At 40.3% G+C, this 19,390-nt stretch overlaps 1 protein-coding gene across 1 annotated transcript in view; it reads right to left on the bottom strand.

The window, feature by feature from the left end:
- Positions 1–13,244, bottom strand: part of tgfbr3 (transforming growth factor, beta receptor III) — a 42,458-nt gene extending 29,214 nt beyond the window's left edge. Inside the window, exons 1-2 of the mRNA XM_088426418.1 lie at positions 13,035–13,244; positions 9,705–9,874 (exon numbers count right to left, since the gene is read on the bottom strand). Coding sequence (XP_088282544.1) covers positions 9,705–9,765 — 61 coding nt within the window. The 5' untranslated portion in view covers positions 9,766–9,874; positions 13,035–13,244. The remainder of the gene's footprint in view (positions 1–9,704; positions 9,875–13,034) is intronic.
- Positions 13,245–19,390: the final 6,146 nt, after the last annotated feature.

Below are 19,390 nucleotides of genomic sequence, written 5' to 3'. Positions count from 1 at the left end.
CCCTTAGAAGGGGCTAAGGAGGTTCACGTCGCCAAAAGGATTTATCTACCGTAAAACAAAGTGCAGACACGAGAAACGGAAGCTGGGAGGGGACGAAGCGAGCGGGCAGAAGGGCGTGTCTCCTCGGTGAGGGAACTTGTTAAAAAAAAGTGTAAAATACTCGTAAAGTGCAAAAATGATCACGATCATGTTTGACAGTGTAAATCTTTTCTTTTAAGTAAAGTCCAACATTTATCATTGGTCTTTCTGTCAGGAAATGAGAGGGGCAGATAAGACCATCACTAACCAAATGCACAATATAATGGACCAAAAGCGAACTTAAAATATGTTTTTTTTTTCTTGTTCAGAAAGGTTGCAATAATTAGGAAACATTGGAAAAGTGAATCATTAGTAGTTTATCTTGTTTATGAAAGGGCTATAAGCTATTAAAACATTGAATTCTTTCTCAAAATATAGAATTATGATGTAATTATTTCATCAGTGGCTTGTCATTTCAGAAAAAGATGCAGCAGTAACAGTTTGTACGCTTTGCATCATGCTGTGAAAAAAGCCAAACGACATCAATAAAAATCACATTTAATACTTCCGTTTCGGCAATATGCAATGGTGATTGTTTGTCTTCTTTTGGGGAACAGGTCAGAGACATGAGCAAACATTTGAGTTTTAAACCAAAATGCTACATTCATGGCATCTATACTACTTTAAACTGTTATCTTTTTGAGAAAGAACGACATAGTTTTTCTGTTTAGAAAACAATAGGATAAACATACATTCAAAAAGTGATCTGAATTATAATGCTATTGAAAAAAAATCTAAATTTAACAGCGTGTATCTTGTCTTTTTAGGAACATTCAATTTGTTTGTGAAACAGACAGGTGCAGCAGTCACAGTTGGCAGTCTAAATGATGCTATGAAAACATCAACGACCCTGGTAATACTTGATTTATTACCATGTTTTCAACATAACATTTTCTTTTTAGGAATCAGTGACATCATGAGCGTGTTATTTTTAGAAAGCAAAGATGTACAAAATTAACAATTTGAGTTATTGCCCCATAAAAACACTAATGGTTATTCTTATTGCTTTGGCGCCATTTGAAAAACTGGGAGAGGCCGTTTAATTTAAAAGTCTTTACGTTATGCTAACGTTAGCATCTGCCATTTAGTGTATGCGGCAAAAAAAAAAAAAAAAAATCTGCAATAACTCTGTACCCTTGCACCTAACCTTTTAGTGTTATCTTTTTTGCAATAGCGAGTTATGTTTTCCAAAAAATAGATTTCCCACAACACACCCGACTATATCCTGTGGCATAAACAGAAGTTGATAAACAATGCTCTAGCTATCACAGCTCAACTTAACTAGCAAGACTACTCGGAGCAAAAACTTTTTGCTATTTGTGCAGTGACAATATCAACCCCAGCCCCCTTTGCGGGGGCGACGTCGTCGGCGTTGCTAATAAGCTAACATCAGTTGCTACAAAACAAAGGGTGTCGTGTTCACGTTGGGCATCGATGTCTTTCTTGGCGCGTCAATCAAAAAGTGAGCCTGACCACTTTGTTTTGGTGACGCCACACAAAAACACCGGCAGTCATCGCAGATGGTGAGAGGCGTTTTTCTCCTTCGTCTTCTTAAGCCGCCAACACACAGTGAATCACGCTGCGTAGGAGGACAACTGCTAATGCTATGCTGCCCCTGTCATCCTGCTAAACAGGCACTTCAACAAAACACGTACAAAGCAAACAACAACTCTCTGTGGATCTAAGATGAATCTTTACCTTTTAAATCTACTATTGCTGACAGATTTTTAGTTAAAGCAGTGAAAATAAAATAATCACCTTAATCACTGACAAAACTAAAAAGAAAAAACTGGCCTCTGATTTCATGTTTAGGTCAATTTTCAAAGATCATACTGTACTTAAAATTTCTTTGACTTCACAGTCATACCCCCCTCCCCCAATAGAAACATTAACCACAATGTGCAAAATAAAAAATTTAAAATGGGTACCCTGATCTACAGTAAACAGTCTTTTAATGTTGAGGTATTTTGTTCCCCCATTCTTCAGATACTTCTAAATCTTGAGTCTTCATTTCCGATTGGCTATTAATTTGACTGACTTATCTGTTTTGTTGATATTCTCTTTAACACAGCTCCATCTGGTGGATGTATAATCTAATCCCAGCCACTACTTCAGCTTCTATTCTATGCGCCTTATAATGCAGTGCACTCTATATATGAAAACATTTTTAAAATAGGCCATTCATTGAAGGTGCTTCTTATAACCCAGTGCGCCTTATAGTGCGGAAAATCCGGTAAATGCGATATTTTCACAAAAGCAGAATGGCTTTGGAGCACAAATGCATATATTTTTAGCATGAATGGCACACGCGTTAACACAAGAACATCATATTTTTAAAAAAAGGATAACTTATAAAACGACTAATGCTGTGCTACCCTTGCAATAAACTGCCTCGAGAAGGTAATGAAATTATCGAGGCAACACTTCCACTCGACCCGGTGTCGCCGTAAAACTTCTTACAGTGGTCCGGAATCGTCGTCGTTAAAAGAAAAAAAAAGTGTGAAGACTTAGTTGGTCCGTCTTGACTAGCGCGCGCCTCCCCACTAGTAAAGACGTGTGTGGCGTGTTTATATTGGCTTGTTTCCAACACGCGCATAAGAGAAAGGGAAGAAGGCTGGGACAAAGAGCTTTCATTCGTATGTCAACAAAAGAAGTGCGAGTCCCCAACTTTAGACTTCACACTTTACAACAAGACCATTTTACGCAGAAACCCTGCAAAATTGAAAAATTCGCAATTGCTCTTTACGCAGCATTCATCTAAGACAAGATGACTGCCCAAATTTCTATGTGTTGTCACTTTTATTAAATGTCATATTTGTCCAAGAACAAAACATTAAAAAAAAGACTGAACATTTACTTTAATTTTTGATTATATTGGTATAATGGAGGTCTAATGCTTAAATAAATAAATAAAATAAAGAGTTTGAAAAAAAATTGAAGCGTTAATACCCCATAGCATTATGGGAGAAAATAGAATATACTTCTGAATGTACTTGCAAGTATGTTTGAACACATTTGCAAATACATTTAAATGTACAGTATTTGAAAATGTACATGAAAATAAAGCCTCTACTTACAAAAATTTCACATTACAAAATGACTTCTGGAACAAATTATTTTTGTAAGTAGAGGTACCACTGCATGTTCAAATGTACAGTATCTAAAAAGACGAAACAAAAATTCTAAAAAATTCAAAAAGTGAATACCATGTGGCAGTATGGGGAAAAAACTGTAAGTACACTGGAATATCAAAATCAATCAAAAAGATTTACTTCCAATTAGCATCTCAGCAAGCACAGCCTTAATTTTAAGCAACTTAATTGGTTTCACAACAATAAATGAATCTTCTGGTAAATTCCGCCAGAAGAAAGAAAAATCAGAACGGCACAAACTGTCCAAGGAATTTGAGAAGGCCGACAAACAAATCCAAGCTGAGCCTTGGTCTCGTTTCTGATTGTAACGACTTTAATTGCGCGACCGCAAACTCACAAAGGGATCGTCCATATGCTGAAAGCGTGCGGCTTTCTTTTCTTTTTTGGATGGCAAACAACTTTCTTTCTGTCTGATTTTTTTTTTTTTTTTTTGTTTTTTTGCCGGTAACTGCCAAAACCGCATGCGGTTGCCGAGGCTCATCTGGAGAGGACCGCCGCGAGGCTTCGGATTGGGCAAGCGCTGTAACCGGAGAGTTGCGGCGTGGGCGCGAGGGGGGGGGGGGCAGGATGGGTCGCGGCGCTGAAAATCGACAAAGTCGGCGGCGGGGTTCCTTCCAGCGGGCCGAGCAGATGTTGAGGCACGGTTAAGGCAGGACGCTTTGGGCTGTTTACATAGCCAGGCTTCATCTTGACGGGGAGGCCCCGCGCTGCCTCGTGTCACACAACACCTCCACTTGTCAATGGATTGCTTCGACTCATTCTGTTTATTTCTGTTGTGCAAAGTGGTGCTCATCGTAACTCGTGATTGACTGGCTCGAGAAGAAATGCTGTGACCTTTTAAATGCCGTTTAGATCCGTGAAACGGAATCCACTCGATTAGTGCCGCAGACACGCTTGGGCCGGGCGATATGGCGCAAAAATAAAATCTCCATTTTCTCCAATCATGGTGGAAAATTACAATTTTAATGGAAGAAAACAAACAAACGTTTATTTTAAAATTTGATTTACAAAGGCGAGTAGTTCCTCAGTACTTAGAATGAAGTATTAAGTGATATTTTTGTATTGCTTTTCAAATAGAATTTGAATGAATAAACTGCTTGCACATACGCGTAGTTGAGCAAAGCGTTCTGGGATTATTGGGAGGTGGCGGAAGTCAAGTAACCAATCGGCACATCAGAAAATGACACTCACTCTAAGTGGTTCTAAGCCGGAGAGAAGTGATGACGGAATGAAGTGTTGTTAATTACTGGCTGACAACTCCAGTTCTGGTAAACTTATAAAAGTTCACATACTGACCGCTATCCACATACTGATACACACACATAAAATGCCCTCCTCTCTTGATTAATCTAAAATAAATCCAAATCCGTTATCCCTCCTCCGCCATCCTTAGTTTTTCCATCAATTGAGTAACATCATAAAGCATTACTTATACTTTAATAATTACTGTATATTGACAACTTTACCCACTCATGATGTAAGAGAAAATGAGCAAGCCACACAAGACTCACGAGTCCCACAGGAAGAGTCAGAATTGAGTCTATACTGAACTAATCTAAGTGAAGTTGCAAGAACCAAAAAGTCTTTCGCGAGTCACCATCTCTAGTGGAAGTCTAACAAATGGAGGCAGCTATTATTATTTTTTTTAATATGGGTGACCTGAAGGTGTTGTGTTTATTTCTGTCATGCAATGTGTCAGGTAGTGTCAGGATGACAGAACACGTCCACTGCGCCAACACAGTTCTTCTGCCAGCACATCAAAGTGAACGGCTGCTATCTTGTTCCCGGTTGTCCCGGTATCTCGCCGACCTTCCTCTTAAGAGCTAGCTTGCGCATATCTGTGGACCTCCACTGACTCCCACCCCCTTTCCTCTCTCACTCTCGCTTGCTCGCTCTCTCCTTCTGCGGTTCCCGTAAGCAGGCGTACAAATAAGTGAAGTCAGAGTCGGTAATGGGAGACAGCTGTTGGCGATTGTGTGCTTTCCATTGTGTTTCTCGACGTCGTAAAGAAAAAAAGGGGGAGGGAATAAGACCTCAACAGCGTGCTAGTAAAGAGAACAAGACAACTTACTTCGTCTTACGGTTCAAAAACTGCAACTTTACAACATGAATTTTCTGCTTGATAAAATATAGCCGGATAAATGCTTGTAGCCTTACTACTAAGTCAGCTACTTGCAACAAAGAGGTCGAGGATATGAGGTAGTCCTTATTTGTAGTTTTACTGCTAGCGAGTTAGCGAGCAAAGCTAATAAATGAACTAATCAATCATAATTTGATAGCATCCAAAATGAATGTTTGTGTTTATCTATAAAATAACAACAGTGCTGTTAGATAAAACGTGTCAGATAAATGTGCATTCTGAATAAGCTCGTCAACAATGTTAGCTTAAAATGCTAACAAGTGCTAGTGACGCGAGCCCACACTTGTGTCGCTTATCCATGAAGCTTGATCCTTTCCCTGGATTCTGAAATTGTTGCGCTCGGACCAAATTCCCAATGGCGTGATGGAGATCTGGACATCCCTACTGATGAATCATAATTTGACTGCATCAAAAATGAACATGTGCGTTTAAATGTAAAACAACCGCTTTTGCTTTTGAGTGATGATAATCGAAAAGAGTGCTGAAAGTGTTGCCTGTCACAATGCTGGCTCCATGCCACGGCGGCTTTGATGCCACGTTGGCTTCAAATGTTGATAAAGTAATCTGCGACTTCCCATATTGGGCTCGTAGTCCTTCCCTCGGCAGCAGCTCTAAGTGAGCGCTTTGTCATTCGTGTGCTCTTATTGTCACGTGACCGTGATATCATTAAAAACACAAGTCGTAAAAAAAAGACCACAAGGCACTTTTTTGTTTCATTTGGAGATCAAATCTCTAAGAGGATATTTTTTTTCCTTCTACACAGAGCCAAGAATTGTTACTCAGAAATGACATCGTGCCAAGGTCTCGCTTCTCCGAGGGTCAGAACATCATTGAAAAGCTGCTTTCGATAGCAAAAACGATTAATACTGTACGTCATATGATTGCTTCGGTAGACATCTTGTATTTCTTTGTATTTTTGTGGTAAATCTGAAACACACTTATTTTTGCATGCAGCACATTAACAACTTACTGATATGACCACAAGAAAATATGAAGAGTTTTGGAAGATAGCTCCATACAAATACCAGAATTCGAGCCCAAGAACTAAGGGTGCTTCATACGCAGGTGCGTCTTATATTTGGGGAGTTGCGGTAAGATGCTTTCTTCTTTCTTTTCGAAAACATTGCGCTTCTACTGTCACAAAACACAATATTGTGGGGGACTTGAAAGATCAGTGAAAACGCTTTCATTCCGATACCGATCCGGGTCAGTAGCTCTGGCGGCTCTCCCGCACGACTTCATTTCCCCGCAAAGCTCAGCGTCTGGCCAAGAGTTCACAATATATCCATCAGCAAAGAGCCGCACCGTGGAAGAGAGGTGCTCCACAGTGAGAGTTATGGGACGGCGGATTGCGTTACTCAGAGAGAAAAAGGCTCGTTACGTAAGGCGACCGGCGGGCAGATGGGAAACGCTTGCACAGATGCGGCACGGGGTCCAACGCCAAGCCAAATTGCCCCGTTGAAAGCTGATGAAAGGATGCAAATGGACTGTTGTCCACAAAAGTGATTATTTCTGGAGTTTTGCCTTTTCGATACATAAAAAAACATGAAAAATGTACAAAAATATGCCGAACATTCACAATTATTGTGACATTGTACGAGATTTATATCTATATATATATTTTTTTCCCTCAAATTTTATCAAGTGTTAGGGTAGAGCAGGGTCTAAAAATGGCTGGTACTGAATGAGTTAAATCTTGTTCGGAAAACATTATTATGATATTAAAAGAAATAAATTCTATGACAAAAAATCCGAATATTAGTTTTTTTTTAAGATCCAATCAAAAAAAATCTATACCTACTGATAAGTTTAAAAAAGGGACTTTTAAACAAAACAAAAACAATACTTCACATATCGTAGCTCTCCCCAAAACCTTTTTTTTTTTTTACCTAGAAATCCCTTATTTTTAGAGCTTCTATAATTGATTTTGCATTACTTTTTGTCAAGTAGTCTCTTTGCCAATTTGTGTCATCATTTATTATCAATATTTTTTTCATATTTTTAAAACACATTTGTTTTTTTAGAGCTAAGGCTAAATGCAAATAATAAGCTGCAAAATGAGGTGTTGTCAAAATGTAAAATGAATTGAAAAATACAAGAACAAGTCAATTTTAGCAAAAAACGGCATTGAAACAGTTTGCAATTTTAACAGCCAGTCCATCAGTCCCACCTCGACCCCTCCTTAAGAAGAAGAAGAAAAAAACGACAAAGGACATGACTGAATGTTTGGACTTCTCAAGTCGTTGTTGGCATTTAACGAGTTAACTCAATGCAAAAGCCAGCTAAAAAAGTCCATTTGCCTGACAAGTCCCAAGTGTGTCGCCGACCAGAAGACAAAGCCGTCTTGTGATGATGAAATGGAGTCGTGAGGAAGAAGCTCCATAATACGTTTGAGGTGACAGCAGCACAGATCCTCTCATTCAAGCAGGAAAAAAAAAAGCCTCTCTTTCTTACAGCCAAGGTCACAACACGAGCATTCCTCAAAGCCGCGGAGCGCGCTGACATCATCATTCGCAGCCTTTTATTAATGGCCACTGGGAGCGGACTGTACGGCGCTGGACATGTCACGCATTCATCATTGTCCACCAAGTGACCGTCTCTTGTCTTATCGGGGGGCCGTAAATCACGGGCTGGCACGGCCGACTGCGCTCCCCGACCCTGCCGTGTCAGCGCTTTCTTCCATGTAAATCCCCTTTTACCCAACTAACAAATACACTATCTGCTAAGGCGTGCCGGGAGAAAGTGTGGGAAATCCCGCAGATTGATGTCATCGTTCCAAAGGGCAAACAAAGGCATGCGATATGGACGAAAAAATAAAATCCCCGTTCTCTTCAATTATTCTTGATGATTACGGTCTTAATCGGAGAAATAAACGCCAATTAATATTTTACACAATTCCCCAAATATAGAGAGAATATAGATACTTTTCAACCAAAAAAATGAAGGCCATAAGTATGGGTGCGTCCTATAAACGTAACTTAAGGATTTGATTTGATTCGTCAGCCACATGAGCAGAGCTTTGACGCAAAGATGTGCATTTTTACATCGGCTGTGTTGTTACTTACAATTATTACCATAATGGTACAAGTTAGAGGGCGGACGTCAATTAGCTGTTAGCAGCCAGTGCCCTTCGCAGCCATCCCTTTAGTATCTGCGACATTGTAAACATGTCTTGTAAAGCACCCATCCAGCATTTTGCCACTTTTGCAAATATCTCGAGTTCACCTAATTTTCAAATATTCAACTGTTAAATTGAGGGAGTCATCAAATCAATTTGATTTACTGTGCAGCCGTAGCATTGTATCTGCATTTTCTTTTTGCTTTTCACTCTCAGGCGTGCAAACCACAAGCAAATTTACCTTGTGGTTTCTAAGACGTCAGACCTTTGCCCCCCGGAAAGCTCCATGCACATTGAATCATCATGAAGACGTTCGGAAATCGATTTGTAACAAGCAACATCAAGTCAAACCTCAATTAGAAGCTCTTTGCGAGGGCGTCCGAAATCTGTAACTATTGCGTCAATGTTCGCTTCTATGATGAGGTAATACCACAAAATGATCTTTTTTTTTTCCTGAAAATGACCAATTTCCATTGCTTGGTAAGATCACAAATGTGCACCAAACCACATTGAGTCATACCACAAATAAACAGTCCTGATGGAATGAGAGTGTTCCTCTTGTGTAATTGTAATTTGTCAATCTGCTCTTACATAACGGTGCAATAACCCGACAACAAAAAGCTCAGAAATGTCAACTGAAAAACATATTTCCACCAATGTCATATTTCAAATTACACAACTAAATATCAAATTATTAGACAACCATTTTAATAATCGCATGATTTTTTAGAGCAATTGTTTAACTTAATGTTCCATATCACCTTAATATGCTCTAAGTCAACTTTCAACAACTAAACTACTTTTTTAGTGTTGTGAGAGATTAGTCTAAAACTGGAAAAAAAAAAAAGTGCATCAAAGTGCTTAAAAATAAATAAAAAATATACCAATCTCTATTTTGTTGCAATTTCACAAAACATGGCAAAAACATAGACTTTTCCCTGGAGTCATCCGTGCCACCCCCCGACTATAAATAAAATCATGCTAAAATTTTTTTTTAACCTAAAACCGTATTATTTACAACATTAAACGCGTCCCCCTTCAGCGTATAGGAGTTAGGGGGGGCATGAGTTGAACTGTAAACTACTTTTTTACAGTGTTTATACAGGTTAGTCTAAAAGTGAAGAAGAAAAAAAAAACTACACCAAAGTACACCCTGGCATCACCTTGCACCCCCTAAGGTGCCCTCCCCCCATGGGCACGTAATTACTTGACGTACCTGCAGAAGCCAAGCCGCACGCTGCAAGAAGTAAGAGGGCGAGGGCGCATCTCCTGGCCATTGTTTCCAGCTGGCAGCCTCCGATATACGGACAATATTTAGAAGTGGACGGAAAAGCCTCTTTTTCCGTCTTTCCCCTCTCCGAGAGGCCCGCGTGCAGGAAGTCGGGGCTGCAAAACAAAAGAAGAGAAAGTCAAGCGCTGTTAAGAAGGGAGGAGGGGGTGCCGGCTTTAACGCGGCCCCCCGCAGGAGAGCGGGGAAGCGCTAGATTGGCGAGTCGGGGATTAATCCGGGGGGGTTAATTGGGGGTCGGCCACACTTGAAAAGCTGAGGGGGAACATGCCACGAGGCATTAACGCACTCTCGCTGTTGACGAGAGACTTCAAGCATTTTTCGATGGATCTCAACCGTGAGACTCAAATGTGAGACGTTCAAAGCTTTTTTGTGAGCAGGAAGTCAACTCGTTCTTCGCAGAGGATAAATAATCGAGGCTAGTAGCGATGGACGCGCAATCGAACAATTGTGCAGCTTGCAAACATCACATGGCCATATTCGGGAAAGAAGTGTGCCGTGATTGGCCGGTGCCAGAATCTAACGCTGGGCGACATGGCTACAAAATGTAATCTCGATTTTCTTTACAAATACAGACATTTGTAGAATCAGAGGATTCTATCGTGATGGCTAAAAAAAAAAAAAACCCGCAGATAAGCCTCACTGTACTATAAGCCAAAGGGTTCAACTCATTAGAAAAAAGATGCGGCTTGTAGTCCGAAAGATACGGTTAAGAAAGAAATCCTTTGCATTAAAGACGTTGCTTTCTATTTTGGCGCCGCGTGGGGCAAGGCGGCAGCAGAACCGTCAGTCGGCGAAGCGGCAAAGTGTGGCGGCGCGCCAAAACGCGGAGGTGCGTCAAAAAGCGGAGGCGCGTCACGGCTGCACAAACAGTGGCGGGACAAAAGGAGCTTTCAGCGCGCGCCAGCTGCCGAGCCTGGGAAGTCATTTTGGAGGATCATGACAAATACTACACGTTTGGAGCCCCTCGCCCGTGATTTATGCTCCCACTTGATCCTCGCGTCCGGCCCAGCGGAGCCGCTGAGGTTAAGCTCTGAGAGGCGGCGGCGCAATCAAGTTCAAAGGTGATGGCCACATCAAATGACAGTAGCGTGCCGCCGTGTTCAAAAATCAATTCAGGAATAAAACTGGCAGAGGTTATTCCGTCTCAATATTATGGGACATTATGCATATATGAATATTAAGAGTGTGATTCAATGCGCAAGCAGGGGGGTGTATTTAACTCATTCACTGCCAGCAAGAAAAAAACAAACATCTTTTGTGTTGATTAATATTGTGTTTCTTGAATCTAAATTGGAAAAGAATCAATCAGTTTTTAATCCATTGCATTAGGTGGCCATTTTGCACGTTGCTGTTGACTGAAAATGACATCATTGTTGCTCAGGGCTAAGGTAGGGTTGGACAAAAAAATCCAATTAATTCAATTAATTGGTCATTTTAAAAGTCGAAAAGTTACTAACTATCGTACTTCACTCTGGCATTTAAGCAAATTATGCACAGGATATTTCCCACAGAATGTGTTTCAAATAAATCAAACTATTGTTTGTTTGTTAGCTATATTCAATGAAAATCGATTAAAATCATAATCGTCCCGAAAGACTGATAAAAATCAAGATTTTATTTTTTTGGCCATATCTCCAGACAGGCACCAGTATCACCTAACTATTCCACAATAGAGCTACAATATGCTAACTAGTAGCTCATCTTTTGAGCTTAAGACTTGCTGTGGGGCGGTGGGCTTAAGCACTCACTCACGGAGTCAAATTTCAGTGCAGTTAAGCTATGTTTTGGGTTTGCCAGCTGCACGGGACTCCCCGACACACCATGTGCGTTTGTTGGGGCAACACTCAAATCACCTCATGTGACTTCCTCACCGCCCACCACATAGAGAGACAGAGACCCCACCAATCTCCAAAGTCCTCTTGTAATAGCAATAGTGTTTTGTCTGACTATTCAAAAAAACAGAGGTGAATAGTGCCATGGAATATGGAATATCGCTCTACATCGATCCCTTTTTCTGTAATTGATTTTTGTTGACTTGGTGAGCAGGATAACCAATCAGGTTTGGACCCACCCATCAAATTTTGATGGGGGAGTTTGACATGAAATAAATTCCTGAAACTCTGCAACACAGAACCTTGAAAAAAAATAACTTATATATATATAACTTATATATATATATATATATATATATATATATATATATATATATATATATATATATATATAACTTATATATATATAACTTATATATATATATATATATATATATATATATATATATATATATATATAAGTATACACATGGTACATTAATTTATTTGATGGTGCACTTTTGGTGCATGGATGTATACAGCCTTTATTTCGTGTATTAATTGTTGCCAGAACTTTACACTATACACAACAGAGCGGTCTGACTTAAAAAGAGAAAAAATGCATAAAAAACAGCAAAGTAAACCCGCAGTAGCCACAGCATGGTGATATATATATATATATATATATATATATATATATATATATATATATATATATATATATATATATATATATATTGTGGCAAGATGAAGAAACGCACGATGCTGTCTTAGTATACGTGTTTACTCTTCACTTGTCAACACAAAAACTGATACAACAAAGTCCAAAACAGCAAAAACAAAGCCAACGGGTTCAAAGCATCAAAGGATCATAGCGACATGCCTACTGGGTGAGAGACATGGTCCTAGTGTCCGCCACAATATATATATATATATATATATATATATATATATATATATATATATATATATATATATATATATATATATATATATATATATATATATATATATAAGTGTGTGTGTGTTTCATTAAAATGACGACTTTTTGATTGGTCTGACTTCAAATGAAGAAGAGTTGTAAGAAAAATAGCGTTATGGTCACGAATCAAAATCCGCAAGAACCGAAAAGCGATGTAGCGAGGGAACACTGTGATGTGTCGGCTTTATGTTGGGTGGGTGTACCTAAAGAAGCGGCCAGTGAGCTTTGACATATTTAAGTCAGCTGTTGTGGAAATGAAGTTTAAAAGCACTGAACGTGCGCTTATCAAAAGTCAATGATGGCAACACACTGACAAGCTCCAAACTACACGTGTGTAGTAACTCACTCCAAAATTCATACAGACATGAAGACTTTTTTAACGGAGACTCCATGACGTCTTTTCATCTCCTAAGTAAGAAACAAGCTATGCGGTGGACATCTTGACACAAGAACGGAGCGTACCTCCAAGACCAACAAGTCAAAAGTGCTCGGCAAGCGGCTAACGCAGCTCCTCCTTCCCCGGGGCACGACGCTGCCAACTTGGCCGGCGAGCGAGAAGCTGTCGGCAGAGAGCTCCGCGACAAGCGGCAGGGGGGCGTAAGACCAACTGAAGAGTCCTCTTCGCTTTGGACTTCTCCTTCGCTCTGGACTTTTCCACACTTTTTTGCTGACTTTCCTCCGGCGCGGATGGGCTTATCTGAGGGGGCGTGGCTTTGGACAGGAGGCGGGAGAGGCAGGGGGTGGTAGCGGGCGGTCTCTGATGACGTCACCGCACAACTCAAGCGCGGTTTGATGATGGGTTGTTTGTCATTAGAGATTTGTGAAAAGTTAAATGTATTTATGTAAATTCTTGTGCCCCTAGCATAGTTATTTACTTATATTTGTTTCTTTATGTTTTTATGTTCCTCCCTTTTTATTTTGGATTTTTTCTCTCTGAATTATTCCTTGATAAATTCTACTAATATTTGCTTGTTCAGAATTGTTGTTACATTCATTTCGTAATTATATTGAAGTTATTGCAATAAAAAAAAAAGATGGGTTGTTAGTTCAAAACTAATGTTAATCTTTATTTTCTTAATTCTTAATATTGTAGATAAAAGGAAAGGAAAAATGACTTTGGATATTTATTCTAATTTGTAGTCTGTCAGCTGTATTTTTTCATTGAATTGATGTGATGATTATTTGGAATGCCCGATTGTAAATATTTGTGTTATTGTTCTGTTTTGTTGTATTGGAAACATTTTTTATCGTGGAATGTAAAGTGATTGTGTCAACTGAAAAAAAAACACGATGGTTTGTCTGTTCAAAACTGATATTGAGCTTTCAAAACCCCACTTTCAAAACCATTCAAGTCAAGTCAAGTTTATTTGTATAGCCCTGAATCAGCGCAGTCTCAAAAGGCTTTCAGAAGGGGAAGGGAAAAACTCAAAAATCCCATCTGGGGAAAATAAGAAACCTTCAAAAGGGACCGCAGGTGGGCAGTTGCATTAGATCAGTGGTTTTCAAATACCGGGGTGGGCATGACATGTGAAGTGTAATTCCAATAAAATAAGAATTTTCATCATGTTTTTTAGTTTCAGGCACTTTGATGCACTTGTTTATTTATTTTTCTCTGTTTTAGACTAAGCTGCAACCCTTATAAAGGCTCTAAAAATGATTAACAGTTCTCAAAAATGGATTCATATTGCTTGTTTTATTTTGTTAATGCGAAAAAAGATACAGGTTTAGGTATAGTCATACAAATGTTATGGATAATAATCTTATTTAGAGTCAGCGTGTCGAGTGGGGGGCACAAAAAGTTTCTCTTTTCCTAGGGGGGGCTTGGCAAAAATATGATTGCATAGAGGCTGACTGGTTTATAGGGCGCAACCATGCTTTTGCCCATCATTTCAGTGAAAAAAGTGCATCTTATATTTGAGAAATTACGGTAACTTTAACGATCGCTTTTCGAATCAGCACCATCCTCTGTTTGGCGTGTTTTACGTATTTTTTACGCTCTGGAACGCAGCGTATTTGTCTTTGGCAAAGTGTGATGTGACAGCGGCGCTATTGAAAGGTCGATTAAATCCGGTACAGTGCGTTTTGTTTTATTTTTTGCAACGCAAAAGAACGCCGTCGCAGTGTCACGTTTGTCGGAAAGGCGTCTTTGTTAAAGCCTTTGGTTTCCGACAGCGCCGGCCGATCCCGGCGATTCCGGTTCGCAAAGGAGCGAGGAGAAGAAGGAGAAGCTCGGAGATGACACGAAACAACAAAGGCCTGATCCGCCGTCGCTCGCCTTTGGTCATTTCCATACGTACGTTCCCAGGCTGTGATGTGAAATTGGCGGCGACGCGGCGCTTTCATTCCGCCGCCGAATCACAGGAGGCAAACTCCGCTCCGAGTGATACCTTGGTGCGAAACGGCAGATTCCCGCTGAAAGCCAACACGGTAAATGTCACGCGAGATGTGATGTGGCACTAACGAGACAAGAGGGAAGGAAACTTTTGTTGTGGAAAATACACAAATACATTAAAAAAAGAAGAAGGAGAAACGCTGACGCTGACAAGGATGCGCTCAAAGGGATCAAATTATCTCGCGGCTCATCCATATGCATGTCGGACTTAAAGAGTGTTTATTTACACGGTGTCAGGGTGCCGGATGAAAGCGCGTCAATGCCGCTCGGCGTTTCATTAAGCAAGCCTTTGAGTTTGGATTCCATCCAGAGGATGGCGCCGCCTGTCAAAGCCGACGCGGCTCTGTCACAACCGCCGCTTATGCTAGCAGATGAAGATTTATCAGGGCCGGTCGGCATTATTTTTAGGCCAAAAATCTCACCTTTTTCACGGCTCTTAAAAACGGAGGAAACTCGTAACTTTGGAATTGGCACCCGAACTTCTCTTTGAGGGGGAGAAATTCAGTCGCCGAAGCCGGTTTCATTTGAACGAAATCAAATTTTGTAGACCCATAAAAAGTTCTGCGAAGCCATATCCGTGTTAACACATGAACCCTTGGATGTCCGGGGAATTTTCTCTGACCGGGCCATTTCCACTTTTAACACCCAGCCATATCCACACAAATACTTTTATTTAAAGTACAAAAATTATAAAAATGTGATCAAAGCAAAGGTAGCTAAGCTGCATATTCATATATTATAAAAGTGAAATATTTTGTAATATTTTATATGTCATAATTAGACTATTATGACTTTTGAGCATCCAGGCTAAGCCACTCAATGAAGTCATTGAAAGGCTTGCAAATGTCAAAAATGGTCAAAATACCACAAGCGGGTGCTGTAATTTGTCCTTTGATCTTTACATGAAAGCCATTCCACATCAAACTGAAAGCATTGAAAGAACAAACTAGGGAGCTGAAATTTCACCTGGAGGGTGACAACATGTCAAAGTTCAACATGGCACGACCATTTCGCTCAAATATTTCCGTGCCTGAAAAGACAAAGTAGGACATTTTGGTTTGAAGTGCCATTCCAGAATATTTTGGGGGTTTCTTCATCAATGATCTTCCAGACTCTGTCCGATGGCTAGCCAATCTGAACCGCGTATCAGACAGACGGATGACGCAAAACCGCCAAGGGTTTTGTGTTTTTGGAATGGCGTGCGTGGGCGGAGTATGGCGGGCAAAGTTTGATGAGCGGCGAGCGGCCATAAAACCCAAAACTGAATCGCTTCACCCGCACAAGGTCAAAAATTGTCTCCAGCGGGTCTGGCTAACTTTTTTCAAGGGACTTGAAGTTGCTGTCAGTAGCAGGAAAGATGAGCTGACTTTCATTGTTGTAAGAGTCCCCCCGTAGGCGTTTCCTGCCTTAAATCAAAACGGCGTCGCATTCAAAGTGGGACTTCCTTTTTCGAAGCGTTTAAAAAGCAAAAGCGCATGCCGACGGAATAGCTCAGACGCTTTTGGATGGCTCCTTCTGTTTCTTTTTTTTTTTGCTTCGTAACCGCAGACCAGGCTCATAAATATGAGTCAAAGTTATCCAGTCTCTTAATAAATCTGCATTCACGCTGCATTTCTTGCTTGTATTCAATGTTCATTGCGCTGCTCCATCTGCTGTGCGGGCCTTGGCCACTAGGGGGCAGTCCAATGCAGATATACAAATGTGCATAGAGGAGCCACAGTAAAATTTGTCATTTGAGGTAGAGGATAAAACACATGTGCCTAAGTGTTAATTTTTTGTCTGTCTACATGTGTTGCTCCACGCCGTAACCCCCCCAAAACATCTTGCACAGATTGCAAGCAATACTATTGAATTGAGTACACATTAATTGAATGAATAAATCCAAAATGGAAATAATTTGTTATGTAAAATGAAATTAATTTTAGTAGTACTATTTGTTAATCGTTGTAGTGTTAATGATATTTTCCTTTTGCTTTTTATTCAATACAGTACTACTAACATTTAATGGAGCCTCTATAAAAATGGTCATTTTAGGCAGAGGATAAAACACATGCATATTCATATATTTATACACATTAATATTTAATGAAGCCCCTGTAATCAGGACGTTCGAACAAGTGTGGTTTAACGTTGACTCACACGCTGGTTCTTTATTTTAAGCGGTCTGGCTTGTATGGTGAGGAATTGCTCATCCACAGTGCCCTCTAGTGGTGACTGGAGCTTCTACTTGAAGTGTTTGTCAACATTTTCTTCAGTGACATTGCACACTAAAAAATACAAAAAAAACATTTACCTACATTGGAGCAGAATATCCTGATTTATCAAAAGATCGAATGTGTGCACATTTGGTATGAATGATTCCCAAGTAAGTGCTTCAAAAATGGTTCTGTTTTGGTTCTGAACGTAGACTTGCAATTGCGTCATAGACTGATTTTTGTGTGCTTGATTATTAATAAAAAAAAAAGACAGAAAGAAAGAATCAGATTCTCCTCGCATCGGTTGATTTTTCTGTATTCCTCCGAGGAAAAAGTTTGGAAGACCTTGATGTATAATAATGGACTCAGCGCTCCTCGACCAATCTTTGGACAAAAGAATTGAATATTCAATATTCTTCTTTCAAGTATGAAAGACTAAAACTTTTCACTTAGCATGCCAATTTGAGTACCAAAGTGCCTCTAAAGTGGCCCTTGAACTAACAACTTGAAAAATTGATATTTTCATGCTACTTTTATCATCCAAACTTGTTTTCGAAAGACCGACTGGAAAGTTGAAAAGCGTCAAAAAAGTCCTGAGGTTAGCAGCTAATTTGCTTGCTAACGCTACATGCTAACATAGCGCAGATTGACCGGAGGCATCTCTGGATGAAGTTGTCTTATTTTCTGGATGAGAAGGCATCTGACATGGGGGGGCTCATTAATGGCGTCCCATGGACAGCCCCGCCTCCCCCAACGGCGTCCGTATCGGCCCCCCCGTGTGACCGCCGGCCTTCACTTTCCCCAACTTGAGCAAATAAAGCGCAGAAGCTTAAAAGCTGAAGGACTGTCAATCAATTAAGTCGTTAGCCGGAGCCTTGTTTACTGAGTGGAGTGTAACAAGGCGCGCAGGGAGGCCACTGGGGGGTCTGATGCCCCCCGCCCCCTCCACAATGATGCATTGTCATTGGCTATTCTCTTTAAATGAATCAAACGCGGTAGAAAGTTCCCTGAGCTTTGAAGAAAACAAACTCATCATTATTAGTTTTCCTCGCAAACTAGCGTAGCCGCCAGCGAGCCTTCCATTAGCGCGCTGAAAACAAAACGTGCCTCGAAAGAAGTCTTGCATTGACGGAGCGCAACATGGCCGACGTGGCAGAAATTAATCATTTAAAAACGTTTTGCCTTGGATCTATGTGGCTAAAAATGCTAAGAAAGGCTACATGCTACATGCTCAGTTATGCTTCTGATCTCTGTCTTGGCTTGGTAACCAATCAGGTGTTAGGTCCCGCCCATCAAAGTACCCCTGGGGGTACTTGAAAAAAAACTTCAGGGGGTACTCCAGATCCATAAAACAAATTTTATGTTCAGAAGGTTATTCAATTTCATTATTTTAAAAAGCCAGATTGTCCCCCACACTAGAATGGTTCCCCCCAACTTCTCATGTGCCACCTCTCGTTACCTGTCAAGTTAATGATTGATTTTTGTGAACACATCTCTACTACCATTCCAAAAGTTGAATATTTTTCTGTGGACAAATATTTATTTATAATTATTTCTTTTTGAGAATAGGTCTGACACTTCATGTTGATTATTTTTAGTCGACAAAAATTTAGTAATAATGACGTTAATGGTTTATTTTTGGGAACAGCTCTCTCCTGTAAACCCAAAACAGGACGCTTTATTTTTCTGCGGACAAATATTTTTTTGTAATGATTTCATTTTTAGAACAGGTCTGAGACTTTATATTGATTATTTTTTGTGGACAAATATGTGTTAATAATGAATTGCCAGCCAATTGCAGGGCAACATATATATTTTAAAAAAAAAGCGATGAATTGGAAAAAAAAAAATATTATTATTGCTAATTATGACATGTAAAAGTAAGCGGCCTAGAGTCAATACAGGGTGTCCAACCTACGGCCCGGGGGCAATTTGTGGCCCATAGTCATCTTTAGTGGCCCGCATGTTATACAAAAAAATGACTTATGCTGCTTATTCCTCTGTCTTATTCCTCTATCTGCTTATTTCCAGATTCCGGACACGCATGAGATGCATCGGGTACGGATCCCGAGCGGACGCAGGCCGACGGGCCCGGTGTCCTCAGCCCGTAACCATCTTTTTGTGCGAGGCGCGCGTCGTCAGCAACTCATCAAAGAAACATGTCCCGCCGCTCTCCCAGCAGCGGATCTGCTTGGCTGATGAAAAATTACATCCACATCAAAGAAGTGCTC

Source organism: Hippichthys cyanospilos, chromosome 10, assembly GCF_059441005.1.
Source record: "Hippichthys cyanospilos isolate Australia breed blue-spotted pipefish chromosome 10, RoL_Hcya_1.0, whole genome shotgun sequence".
NCBI classification, from domain to species: Eukaryota; Metazoa; Chordata; class Actinopteri; order Syngnathiformes; family Syngnathidae; genus Hippichthys; species Hippichthys cyanospilos.
This window is presented reverse-complemented; position numbering and strand designations above follow the sequence as displayed.